Genomic DNA, 11,819 nt, shown 5'->3' on the forward strand with positions numbered 1-11,819 from the left:
CCAAAATAACATCCAACCCCTAACCACAACCACAACCACCACCAACAACACACCTCATCGCCACCACCACGGCACCACCTACATCCCACAACCCACACTCGGCAAACGGATCCCCCGCAACCAACCGCCTCACCTCCTCCGCGCTCTCCGTTCGAACGCACATCACACTGCCCGTCACCTCTTCCTCCTCACCATCCGCAAGATGCCGGGCCAGCGACGGACCGCCCCACACCAACACCCCGGCGTCGATCAGCGGCCGCGCGTAGGCCAGGTGCGCGGCGCGGGTGTCGCGGCGGAGGCGTTGTGCTTCGGCCTGGGTGAGGGTGCGGTGCACCGGGGTGCGGATTAGGTAGTCGTTTTTGGTGGGAGGCATTTTGGGGTTGAATTGGGTTGGATTGGATTGAGGGGGTTGAGGGCTGCGTTGCTGTACAACTTGTGTCTTGTTATTCCGAGCGGGAAGTTTACTCCGAGGAGCTGAAGGCTAACTTGTACGAGGTTCTCGAGCGGCTCACAGATTGCATGGCACAGTCAGTAGATGCTGTTGCCCTTACTGCATCGACTGCATCGCGAAGTACTGTACTGTACTCTCCAGAGACGACAATTATATAGCCCAGAGCACACAGTTATGATCCAGTCACATCTCAATTGCAAGCCCTAGACGCCATCAAGATGCTCCAATCCATCCTAACCTACCTCCTCAAGTGGATCTCCACCGATCCCCAGACCGTCGCATCCCACCCCAGTATCCCCCCACATGCCCCCAGGTCCAACCCACCCATCATCATCATCGGCGCAGGCATGGTCGGCCTCACCCTCGCCCAAGCGCTGCAAAAACAGCAGATCCCCTTCGAGATCTACGAGCGGGACTCCGCCGCGGACGACCCGGACTAAGGCCGCGGCTGGGCGCTCACAGTGCACTGGGCCCTGTCCACCCTTATTCTCATTCAGAAATCTACTACTACTGCTACTGCTACTGCTACTACCACCACCACCACCTCCTCCTCCTCCTCCTCCTCCTCCTCCTCCTCCTCCAGTCTGATTATCCTGCAACCAGATTCAGTCCAGACTCGCATCCTCAAACCAATAATATAACTGATTGCAAAACACTTGTATCAGTCACTAATAATTTCCAATCATCGCAGCTAATTTAAGTACGTCCCAACTAGTATCGTACTTTACTATAACCTCAACCTTTTCCCTCATACAGTATGTTGAATACCCCCAACCACCACAAATCTACCTCAACCTCTCCCCCGTCACTCCCATCGTCTCAATCAACCTGCCGCGAATATGCTCCCCCACCACCGTCTCAACCCCGGACCCATCCAACGCCTTACACCGCAACCCCAACTGCCCATTCAAAAAGAACGGGACACTATACCGATGGCCCTCCGCGGCGGGCCAGAGGTTGGGGCCGGTGGAGAAGGTGCCGCTTTCTGGGTCGGTGGCGGGGACTTCGTGGCCGACGATGAAGCACTAGCGTCTGTCAGTGAGTCTCAATATCAAGATAGTCAGGGGGGAAAGCAGGAAAAGAGGATCGAGGCAGTCGGGATGCCGAAGGGCTGTGTTTACCTCCTTGGTGTCCGGCAACAGCCCCTCCTGGTGCGTCTGGATGCCGGGGGGCTCGTACCCCCGGAACGAGCGACCCACGGAGTTGCCGATCCAGACCTTCATCTTCTCGTCTTCGGGCAGGGTGAAGAAGAGCTTGGCGCAGTCGAGGATCTCCTGGCGCTGAGCGGGGGCGACGCCGTGGCCGATGAGGTTGAAGAAGCCGTAGGTGGTGCAGGCGTCGTCGCGCATGGCGGCGACGACGTGCTGGCGGGCGGACTCGGAGACATGGGGGTTTAGCCAGGGGGCGATGTCGACGGTGGGGATGGTGGATTTCATTGCTGCTTCAGTAGCTTTGGTTCTATTGGGGAAGTCTCAAGCTAGCTTGAATCCATCTATAACCACCACCACCCAGCATAACCCTTCAAAGGAACCACTCAGTATACCATCCCCCCTACCCCCCCAATAGAAGACAGAACAACAACCCGCTCAATCGAAGGTATCTGCGTATAAGCCCCAAGAGCCCAGCCCTGACAGAAAAAGAATGCAAGGATGAAGCAGAGGGAAACAGAAACTTCGCCTTTCCCCGGGCCCTTGATAGAGAAACTCCCACGGAGTATCTCGCCAACCCACCCTTCGGAATTGTGTTTCTTAGGAGAGAACCAACCCTTAGCTAACCACAACCACAACCACAACCACAACCTCTTCCTCAACCTCCCTCCTCAACCTCCATCCTCCAAGAAACAGAGAAAACACACTCACCTCACCCACCCTCACCAAACCAACCCAAACCAACCCAACCTCAAAACAATGTCCACCACCACCACCACCACCTCACCCCCAAACCCCATCCCATCAACCAACCCGAACCCAAACCCACCCTCCCCAAACGAGAATCAGAACCAAGAAAATCCACCCCCCAATCCCCCAAGCGAGAACGACAAGAAACTAAACGAATACCTCCTCCTCCTCCCAGACCACGCCTCCCCGACCACCCTGCCCACCCGCCTAAGGCACCGCGCCTCGCACCTCGCGCACAACCGCCCCCACATCGACGCCCACCGCATCACCTTCGGCGGGCCGATGCTCTCCTCCCACACGTACACCGCTGACGACCGACTCGGCCAGCAGAATATCATCGGCAGAATCCATCTCTGCCGGGCCGCGGGCGAGGTCGAGGTGTGGGTGATGGTGGCGGCGGATCCGTATGCGACACTCGGGGTGTGGGATCTGGGGGCGGTGGAGGTGGTGCCGATGCGGGTTTTGGTGGGGGGGGGAGGGGTCTTCTCTTACGGATTCGGGCACGGCTTCTGCTTCTTAGGGTTTATGACGCTGCTGAGATGGGGATTTGCTGGGATGTATAATTGTTCTCCGAGGGTTGGGGGCGGATGGGGAATGGGGAACGGGGAATGGGGGGTGTTTGCCAGCTGGATTGAGACCTCAAGTGCAACTGCCAGGTACAGTACTTCTGTTTGGATGTCTGGGTGTGTTTGTGCTACGTACTGTACTGTACTCAACTCAGGATTGAATGTACTGTGCCCTACTTGAAGAATAAGAATAAGCTGGATGCTCAATACATGCTTCAAATGAGGTTGGGACTCGAATAAGCAATGCATTCCCCGTCTGACAGCTCCCGCTTGACTGAATATGGGTTAGTTGGGTTGGGGTGGTTACTACTGCACGCCGGAGGTAATGACTCGTAGTACCGTATCGTACGTACCCAAAACCCCGAGGCCGAGACTCCACCACCACCGCCGCCGCCCGCCCCGGAGTTGTCCACCGGAGATAGCCAATATACCGAGAACCAGCTTCAACTTGACTATAGACATACACTAGATATGGACAGCATCCACGACTATATAAGGTAATGCTGCACGGTCACGAGACTCTATACAGTCACAGCATACTTACTACACACACACACACACACACACACACACACACATACACGCACAAACTAATCTCCTTAACCTTCACACTCTACTGCTTCACCCAATCTATTCTTCACCCACTTCACTCACTTCACCACTCATCCCACAATGTCAACATCCTCCACCACCACCACCACCACCACCACCACCAACACAGCCGCCTGGCTCCTCGAGCCCAAAGCCCACCCCTTCCAACTCCGCGAAGCGCCCCTCTGGCAACCCGCCGAGAACGAGATCCTCATCCGCAACCACGCCGTGGCCATCAACCCCGTCGACGGGAGCCTGCAGACCAAAGCGTGGTGGCCCATGGAATACCCCACCATCCTGGGCCAAGACGTCGCCGGGGAAGTCGTGCAGGTCGGGCCCGGAGTGACACGGTTCCAGCCGGGCGACCGCGTGGCCGGGCTGGCCGTGGGCATGGCCACCAAGCGCGACCAGGACCACGCCTTCCAGGCCTACACCATCCTCCAAACCAACATGGCCAGCGAGCTACCCGACACCCTGTCCTACGAAGCCGCCGCTGTGATCCCGCTGGGCCTGTCTACCGCCGCGTGCGGCCTGTTCCAGGACACCCATCTCGCGCTGCAGCATCCCGCGGAGCCAGCACGCCGGCCCCCCACCAAAGAAACGCTGCTGATCTGGGGCGGCGCCGGCAGCGTGGGCAGCAACGCCATCCAGTTGGCCGTCGCCGCCGGGTACGAGGTCGTCACGACGGCCTCGCCCCGGAACTTCGACCACGCCACGCGGCTCGGCGCCAGCCGGGTCTTCGACTACCGCAGCCCCACCGTCGTCGACGATCTCGTGGCGTGGCTGGAGGGGAGAACCCTGGCCGGGGCCATGGATTGTATTGGGTTCGCCGCCACGCCCATGACCGTGGCAGTGGTCAGCCGGTCGCAGGGGTCGAAGTTCGTGGCCACGGTCAAGGGCGGGTTCGAGGCCCCCGATGGCGTGACCGTCAAGAGCGTCTTTGGGACCACGCTGAAGGACAATGCGGTGGGTAAGGCAATCTACGAGGACTTCCTCCCCCGCGCGCTGAAGGCCGGATCCTTCGTCCCCGCCCCGGAGCCCCTCGTCGCAGGTCAGGGTCTGCACAGCATCCAGGCAGCGGTCGATCGGCAGGCCCAGGGCACCTCCGCACAAAAGGTGGTCGTCGTGCTGTGAGTGAGCTAAACCGGCGGGTTTTGTGTAACACTGATTCTCGCGTGTTTTCATCTGGTTCCCGACCTGCCCTCGTATCCTATTGGCCTTGTCATTTGTTGCGATATGCTCCGCCCGGCCTGTTGGACTCATGTACCCCGGGACTGGCCACAGTATTCGTGTTGTCGGGATTTTGTTGAAGAAAAGTTTATGACACCATAGCCCCATCAATAGAAGCAATAAAAGCCGTTGGCATGATAGAGTTGCTGACTCAAACCGCGAGGTCGTACAGATTCTTGACGCAATGGGCACACCACGGACCTTCAACTAGAGTCTCCTGTCCTAAGAAACCATACGCAGCAGACCAACCGTACAGGAAGTCGAATGTAAAAATTGGTGGTTTCACAGACCTTCAGCCTCAAACCTGAAGAACTTAGGTGTTCTGGTGTCTGGAACAGCACACAGCCCACGTGTAGAGACCCCTCTTCTGTACCAAGGAAAGCTTCTCACAAACATGTGCCATAAGCCTTGTGTCAGACCCGAGGCCATGCCGTCTCCATTCGCAAGACCTCATCCACGTTTGGCTGGCTTGGCAACAAGCTCCGGCCAAATATAGGACGAGGGTTCAAGCACCAAGGCCCAGCATACGACAGGCAGTCACCGACAAACCGAGCCCTTAAGCTTATTCAACTCAGATTAAGTGGGGTATTCGACAGAACTGATCCAGGGACGTTGAACTCACCCAGAAAGGGCAAGTGCGCGGTTGTGGTGGTTTGTGCCCCATTCCCATACACGGCCCTGACGAAAGTGGCGTCAGCGCAAGTGGTGGTTCTGTTAGAGTGAGTTGAGTTATCTGGCATCTCTGCACAGAACTCGGCCTCATCACCCGCAACTCTAATAAGCCCAATAAACAAGGCAGCTGACAGCTAGAGCGGACATGTTCCTCATAGCCTCACACATATGCAGCCATCGAATTGATTCCGACTTCAGAAGGCATTAATCGCGCTTCGTGTTGTCATCAACCCAGAAAAGAGTCTATCCCAACCAATGTCTCAGGTGAGGATCGTCGTAATTCGTCCACCGGATCGATGATCCGTATTCGAAGAACCTGAGACCAACCGTGGCGCTTATGCGTTACCGGTCCTTACAGACGTAGAAAGGCAGCACGTCGCAACACGGTCGCGTTTCTGGGGTCAAGCAAGATCGGAGAATAAAAGTGTAGCACAGCATCGTCGGTAAGATAGCCCTAAGAGGGGACTCTACCCAGCACTACGCATCCGCGAGCAATACGCTAACTGGTTCAGCGCGGATTCATATCAGCTCAGCAACGCTAGATGTGAATTCTTTGGCCAACCTCCAGCTTGTCAACATGTCGCAAGTCGTCGAGAGTCGGGACAGCCCTCCTAGAAAGCGACAGAAGCCCGGAGCAGCGTGTGAGGAATGTCGACGGCGGAAGCTCCGTTGTGATCGCCGTCAGCCGCAGTGCGGCATGTGCCAGGCTTCGGGCGTCGATTGTTTAGTGATCACCGCGCGATCGCCACGAGGCCCCAAGCGCGGATATCTCAAGTTGCTGCAAGCGAGAGTCGGTGAGTACGAGGTTGAACTCTCGAGAGAGTGTTGTTAACATCTCCCAGCCGCTCTGGAGAACATCCTACTTCAGAGTCAAGGTCAAAGCACGGTGACTCCTCCAGAGGTGCAGCCGCCAGAGACCCAGCTGCTGGATGAGCAGGTTGATCTGTCAGCGTGGGAGATACCTATCTTGGGAAGCCAAATCGTGGAGGATTCGTACTCGGGCTTGGCGGCAGAGAACCTGCCCGGTTCTTTGTTAGGAGATGTCCCAACGCCAGTGCCTTCCATATCCCCACCAGGCCAACTGTCCAGTGCTGGAGACGAGATGTCCATCCCAGGTCTAGATCCTAGTTCAGTGCCGAGATCAGCATCGGAGGATGTCTGTGAGGTCCACCTATCAAAGTTGATGCAAGCAGACTTGTCAGTCCTCGAATCTCAAATCCCAAATGACCATCTAACGAGGCACAGGGATCAACTGTACTTCGATCGAGTCCAGAGCTTTATGCCTATTCAGCACCAGCGTCGCTACTTCGACTGGCGGCGGCTGCCGTTCAAAACAGAGGCACAGTCTTGCCTACAGCATGCTACATGGACTCTCGCCGCCTCGGTCTCCGCGCACTACCAGAGCATCGGTGGCTCCTTGTATCAAAACGCAAGGCGAAAATTAGAGGCGCTGGATTCCCACCCCGCAGCCATGCCCTCGACAGAGCTCGAGCAGGTGCAAGGATGGCTCCTGCTTGCCGTCTATGAGCTCATGGATGTTGACTTGCGCCGGAGCTGGATCAGCGCTGGACGAGCATTTCGGCTGATTCGGCTGAACTGGCTCAATAGCCTTGACGGAACGGATCTCACGTACTGACAGAGAGACTGGATCGAGTCGGAGCAAAAGCGCCGAACTTTCTGGATGGCTTACTGTTTGGACCGCTGCGTGAGCATGCGGACGGGGTCGCCGTTGACCTTCAGTGAACGCGTAAGTGGCGTCGACCTAACCCAACTTCAAGGGGAAAAGCGGAACTAATTGAGCCCAGGTGGCCATCCGCCTGCCAGCGCCCGAAGGAAATTTCCAGAATGATCAACCAATCTTGATGGGGTTCCTTCCTGAGGCTCTGACAGTCACAGACCCTGCAGCGGTCTCGAGCTTCACCGAATGCATTGTCGCTGCGACAATTGGAGGCCGTGCGCTCTCGCACCGCCACCAACTCCTCGTGCGCGACATTTACTACGACGCCACGGAAGACTTTCGAAAGCGACATCAAGGGATCAACTCGATCCTGGTGCGGCGCAAAGAGGCGTTCGCGTCGCGGTACCCAGGCGATATGCCCCAGGCGGACCCTATGCTTCTATTTGTGAATCTCATGTGGCGAGCGATCATTCTTCATCTATATCAGACTATGGCCTTTGAAGTTCTCCCGGGCGAGGATGAGGATGAACTGTTGCGAGAGTACAAGAAGCAATCTTTGGCAGCTGCGCAGGATATTGTCGACTTAACAAATCGGCTTTGTAATTTGAACTCTTTGAAAGTGAGGCCTATCATCCCTCGAGCTGTTACAGCGCTGACCCTCCAGGACCACCCTCTGACAATGATTCCTTTGTCAGTATGTGTTCAGTTTTTGATCATGTTCCAAAAGCCCGGTGATTCCGACATGAAGCCGTTGCAGGACCTCACGGAGGCGATACGTAGTCTCAAGCGATTCAACAATCTAGGTCAGCCAGTTTTGCAGCTTGTGGAGGAGCAGATGCTAGCCGGAACATATTCTTCGCCCCCTTTTTGATTTGTCTTTCTCATCAGTCGTTGACATATGGAGGAACCCCCGCAAACCAGGTTGAAAGTAGTGAAAGGTAAGTAGACGAGCGATGTGCGTCTATGCGTGAACGGTACCAGATTGGCAATTCGTAAATATGTGCAACGTATAAATAGGTTTTGCGTTTTTGCAGGCATTTCGTCATCTTCAAATTGGCAGATGGCAGTATTCCGAGTCTCAACCAAGCTTTATCCTAGTCAGTGCTCATGAAGGGGTTTCTTTAGGCTTGACGATAGCCGTTGTGCGTAAAAATACATCCATTGTCGGGGCCCAATTCTCTTTCCGATTGAGGGTAGAGCAGGAGAACCAGGAGTCCCAGAAATATGTAAATAATGACATTATGTTGAACAAAAAAATTAAAAAGTCCCTATTTACTCACGCATATCTGCAAAGGGTGATATTATTAGACATGAAAATGTTCGGCTGGATTCGAACCTGAGACCGAACTCGTCGCCACGTATCGATGGAGCAGATTATCATGGTTGGCCAGCTTTCTCGGTGTGTATATCGGTGTTCAAATGTAGTTCTTCCTTAGGAGGGGACGGCAGGGACGGGGAATCCGTCTGGGTCTCCGTAGTTGTATGGACAGTGTTATCTGTGACTGTGGTCATGTCATTCCCCTGGTTCTCGGCCTCATGCTGAGTGGTGTGCTCTTGTTGACAAACTACTGCCTCGCTGTGAGTCTCACCATGATCCGGAGCCTCCTGAGACAAGGGGGACTTCGAATACGTAGTTTCCTGCTCGTCACTATCCCCTGTCTGGTCATCCTTGCGGCTGAACTCGCCGCTCTCACGTCGGAGAAGGATGTTGCTCCACCGCTTCCTCCTGCTTCCGCTCCGGGATAATGTCGAGAAGTCTTCACTTCGCCGTGATTGCATGGAGAGTCTACCTCGGTCTGCTTCACCCGCCTCGGTGCTGCAGGTCAATGTGGGAACAGAGGGCGACGTCGTGATAGGTGATGTTGGCGTGGGCTTCTTTTCCTGCCATTCCTTTCGTTTCTCGCTGGCCCATGTCCCCCACGAGCTGAAATAGGCGCCCGCCTTCTGGCTCACGGCACTAACGGAAGCCTGTGCTTGTGCCATATCCACCGAGGGGGCCTTACGTCCAGCGAACCACGAAGCCCCTCCCGTGGAATTGATCGATGCTGTATCGGAAGGAGAAAATGGAGGCGAGTTTCTAAATTCCCTGTCCAGTGACGATCGTTGCGAAGGTGGCGTTCTCTCTTCGGTCTTCTTTCGCTGGGCTTCCCTCATGGATTCGATGTCCGCCCAGAAGCTGTTGAATGCAGCACTGACTTTCTTCTGGCCCGTCGAAAGGTGTCTGTTCAGAGCCTCGCGGCCTTCCCGCACGCGCTCATCTAGGTGCAGCTCGGCAACCTGTTGGGTTACACGTCGTTGAACGTCGTCGATTGTCAGACCCCCTGCACACGGGTGACGAGGCTCCACAATTGAAAACAAAAGCGCATCCGAGGTAAGGCGCTTGAACAATGAATAATTGGGTGTGTTACTCCACTGCGCTAAGAATTCGGCGTTGAACTCTAGCGCCGGGTCGCCCTCGATGTTGTAAGCTTCCAGCTGAGCACGGCTTCTTCCGCCTGGCTCACCAGTAGTGGAAGAGCTAAGCTCCTCGTGATATTGCATACAGGAGAGCAACGCCAAGAGATACTCCTCAAACTGGAGCCTGATAAATTCTTCGGAACCCATGTAGCCATGCGTTTTGGGCTGCTGAGGATGTGCATCATCCCAGGTTTCATTAATGATTTGGGTGAGAAGGTCGATCCAGCGCCTATCCGCGACAGAGAGAGTAAGAGCATTTCGGAGAGACGGTGAGCTGATGGTAAGAGTGTCTTCGTCAAGCTGCGCATAACATCAGCAACACAACTGGAATGGTATGGTACAATAATCTGACATTGACCAAGATATCGCTATAGCGATCTTTTTGCTGCAGCAATAAAGAGTTTGTGGATCCAACAACATATGACTTGGTTCCGTGATCCGCCAGCAGATCCAGTTGCTGCAACGGGGTGTATGGTCCGAACATGCTTCCCTGCGAGAAGTTAGATCGTCCAGGGTAATCAGTTGAAGATATACGCACCTTGCCGAAAATCTGTAGGGGTAGTCCCATGTATGCCAGCACTGCAGGGTTCAGCATAAATCACAAATAAGCGGGGCCGACAGCATACAGGAGCTTCTGTCACTTGTTTTCAGAGAAGTGGGCTTCTCCACTGTCTGTGCATAGGTGTCAAAAGCTGGATCAGCAGAGTCTTGCAAGCGACTCATCAGACCCGGTATCAACGAGATGAGAGAAAATTGTATCATGCACAACCGCTCACACTTGGTCCCAAAGAAAAGCATCTGTGTCGGGTAAGCCGAGTCCTTTCTGAGCAGAATGAACGTACCTTCGGTTGCAGAAGCAGAGCTTTGAACAGGACGAGCGTCTGATGCTTGAATTCATGAATCATTTCCCGCAGGGAAAGCCCTTCACACTTGCGTAAGCCCAGGTCGACTATACAATCAGTCTCAATCGTCTTACCCAGATTCTGATCCTTCATGTCCTCATCTTTCTTCAAGCTGATAACCAGGCCTTCTCGAAATTTCTAGACACCGATGTCAATCAGAGATCATAGAATAACATGAATGAGAGCGCACCTTCAATATGTCGTAATCCGAAAAGTCGCTGTTGCATGTGTCAGCGATCGTGGCACCACTAAGAAGCCTCCAGACCAGAGCAGACTGACGGAGGAGCACTTGGTAATATTGCTTCACATACCGTTGCGCAAACCATGCCGACGTAACGATTGACAGCTTCTCCCTCAGTTGCCCCAGCCTCTGGGGACTGTCCGTTATCACCACCACTGCTTTCTGCACCGTTGACCTTGTAACGTCCGGCGGTCGGTAGAGGAGAATATTGGAGTCGATTTGTCGAGAGCATGAGATGCCGAACAGGGAGGTGGCAGGTTGTGTCGCAGTCTCCTTCCGGCGGACCGTGAAATAAGAGAACTCCTCGGTAGACCTGGTGGGCAATGCGTATGAGCTCAAATGAGCATTTTGTACGGGGGTACGGAATTAGGGATGGAAAGCCAGCTCGGGTCGTACAAATGCGCTCCGTCCGATAAGGCCATAAATGGCAACAAGGACCAGTCGTTCTCCGCGGCCGAGTCTCCTCCATCGTCACCGAAGCATAGTTCAATTTCAGGGCCTCTAAACAAGTTTGATGAAAGTCCAGAATTAGCTTGTCATTCGTGCACTATAGCGAAAGGAGAAAAGCGAGAGATAGGGGCTGAGTGCGGATTGCGCCCACCCGCGGCGCAAAGGACAAGCGCACTCGCAAGAATGTTTCCGACATGCTTGTTCTTAATCGATCGGTCTCGCCACCTTTGAGAAAGCAGAGAAAGTCGCTGCCGCATTGACTCCCCTCTACTCTCCTTCTCGGATATGTACATACCTTGCATGGTGAAAATCTATGACCATCACAATGGGGTCCTGCCGGGGATGAACGTGAGACATGGCGGGGGGAAATGGAAACTATTGAAGCCGGGGAATTGACACGTTCCAAGCAGAACTCCTCCTTAAAGAGGAGGAATCCCCTCCCAGATCACTTCAATAAAGGAACTGGTAGTAGCGTTTGGTGCTACCGAGTCGATAATAATTAAAACAAAACCCCCAGTGGAGGGACCAACTAGTAAATAGCTCAGAAATATGGGGAGGGGAGGGGGTTGAAGCCGACCAGGGAAAGGAGGTTTTGGAGCCGGAGTCCAGACAAGAGATTCAACGGGACCGTTGCCTTTCCGCTTTTCCCCCTCTTGCGGGCCCTCCTCCTCCTCCTCCTCCTC

General features: G+C 54.7%; 7 protein-coding genes across 7 annotated transcripts; 4 read left to right on the forward strand and 3 right to left on the reverse strand.

The window, feature by feature from the left end:
* Positions 1–5: 5 nt before the first annotated feature.
* On the reverse strand, positions 6–373 carry BO72DRAFT_443327 (uncharacterized protein; the record flags this gene model as incomplete). The annotated part of the gene is made up of 1 exon (XM_040943550.1): positions 6–373. One exon carries the CDS (start codon positions 371–373, stop codon positions 20–22), a length of 354 nt encoding a protein of 117 aa, XP_040794808.1. The 3' UTR covers positions 6–19.
* A 296-nt stretch (positions 374–669) lies between these two features.
* Positions 670–891, forward strand: BO72DRAFT_502504 (uncharacterized protein; the record flags this gene model as incomplete). Its single annotated transcript, XM_040949073.1, has 2 exons — positions 670–742; positions 797–891. The coding sequence occupies 2 exons, from the start codon at positions 670–672 to the stop codon at positions 889–891; spliced, it is 168 nt and encodes a 55-aa protein (XP_040794809.1).
* Positions 892–1,133: 242 nt separating this feature from the next.
* BO72DRAFT_443331 (Clavaminate synthase-like protein) lies at positions 1,134–2,361 on the reverse strand. The gene is made up of 2 exons (XM_040943551.1): positions 1,573–2,361; positions 1,134–1,476 (listed from the first exon to the last, which is right to left on the reverse strand). Exons 1-2 carry the CDS (start codon positions 1,885–1,887, stop codon positions 1,237–1,239), a joined length of 555 nt encoding a protein of 184 aa, XP_040794810.1. The 5' UTR covers positions 1,888–2,361; the 3' UTR covers positions 1,134–1,236.
* A 141-nt stretch (positions 2,362–2,502) lies between these two features.
* On the forward strand, positions 2,503–2,817 carry BO72DRAFT_345540 (uncharacterized protein; the record flags this gene model as incomplete). The annotated part of the gene is made up of 1 exon (XM_040940658.1): positions 2,503–2,817. A coding segment is annotated over one exon (315 nt), but the record flags the coding sequence as incomplete, so codon positions are not given.
* Positions 2,818–3,412: 595 nt separating this feature from the next.
* On the forward strand, positions 3,413–4,852 carry BO72DRAFT_454226 (zinc-binding alcohol dehydrogenase family protein). The gene has a single exon (XM_040946174.1). It carries the CDS (start codon positions 3,588–3,590, stop codon positions 4,638–4,640), a length of 1,053 nt encoding a protein of 350 aa, XP_040794812.1. The 5' UTR covers positions 3,413–3,587; the 3' UTR covers positions 4,641–4,852.
* A 1,133-nt stretch (positions 4,853–5,985) lies between these two features.
* Positions 5,986–7,957, forward strand: BO72DRAFT_473729 (fungal specific transcription factor domain-containing protein; the record flags this gene model as incomplete). Its single annotated transcript, XM_040947218.1, has 6 exons — positions 5,986–6,202; positions 6,251–6,587; positions 6,648–7,037; positions 7,119–7,155; positions 7,214–7,705; positions 7,751–7,957. 6 exons carry the CDS (start codon positions 5,986–5,988, stop codon positions 7,955–7,957), a joined length of 1,680 nt encoding a protein of 559 aa, XP_040794813.1.
* A 340-nt stretch (positions 7,958–8,297) lies between these two features.
* Positions 8,298–11,585, reverse strand: BO72DRAFT_50446 (putative Avl9 protein). Its single transcript, XM_040949149.1, has 10 exons — positions 11,432–11,585; positions 11,083–11,187; positions 10,757–10,999; positions 10,636–10,663; positions 10,520–10,583; positions 10,386–10,465; positions 10,170–10,341; positions 10,082–10,122; positions 9,896–10,033; positions 8,298–9,843 (listed from the first exon to the last, which is right to left on the reverse strand). The coding sequence occupies exons 1-10, from the start codon at positions 11,491–11,493 to the stop codon at positions 8,464–8,466; spliced, it is 2,313 nt and encodes a 770-aa protein (XP_040794814.1). The 5' UTR covers positions 11,494–11,585; the 3' UTR covers positions 8,298–8,463.
* Between the last annotated feature and the right edge of the window lie 234 nt (positions 11,586–11,819).

This window comes from Aspergillus fijiensis, assembly GCF_003184825.1.
Source record: "Aspergillus fijiensis CBS 313.89 unplaced genomic scaffold BO72scaffold_139, whole genome shotgun sequence".
NCBI lineage: Eukaryota > Fungi > Ascomycota > Eurotiomycetes > Eurotiales > Aspergillaceae > Aspergillus > Aspergillus fijiensis.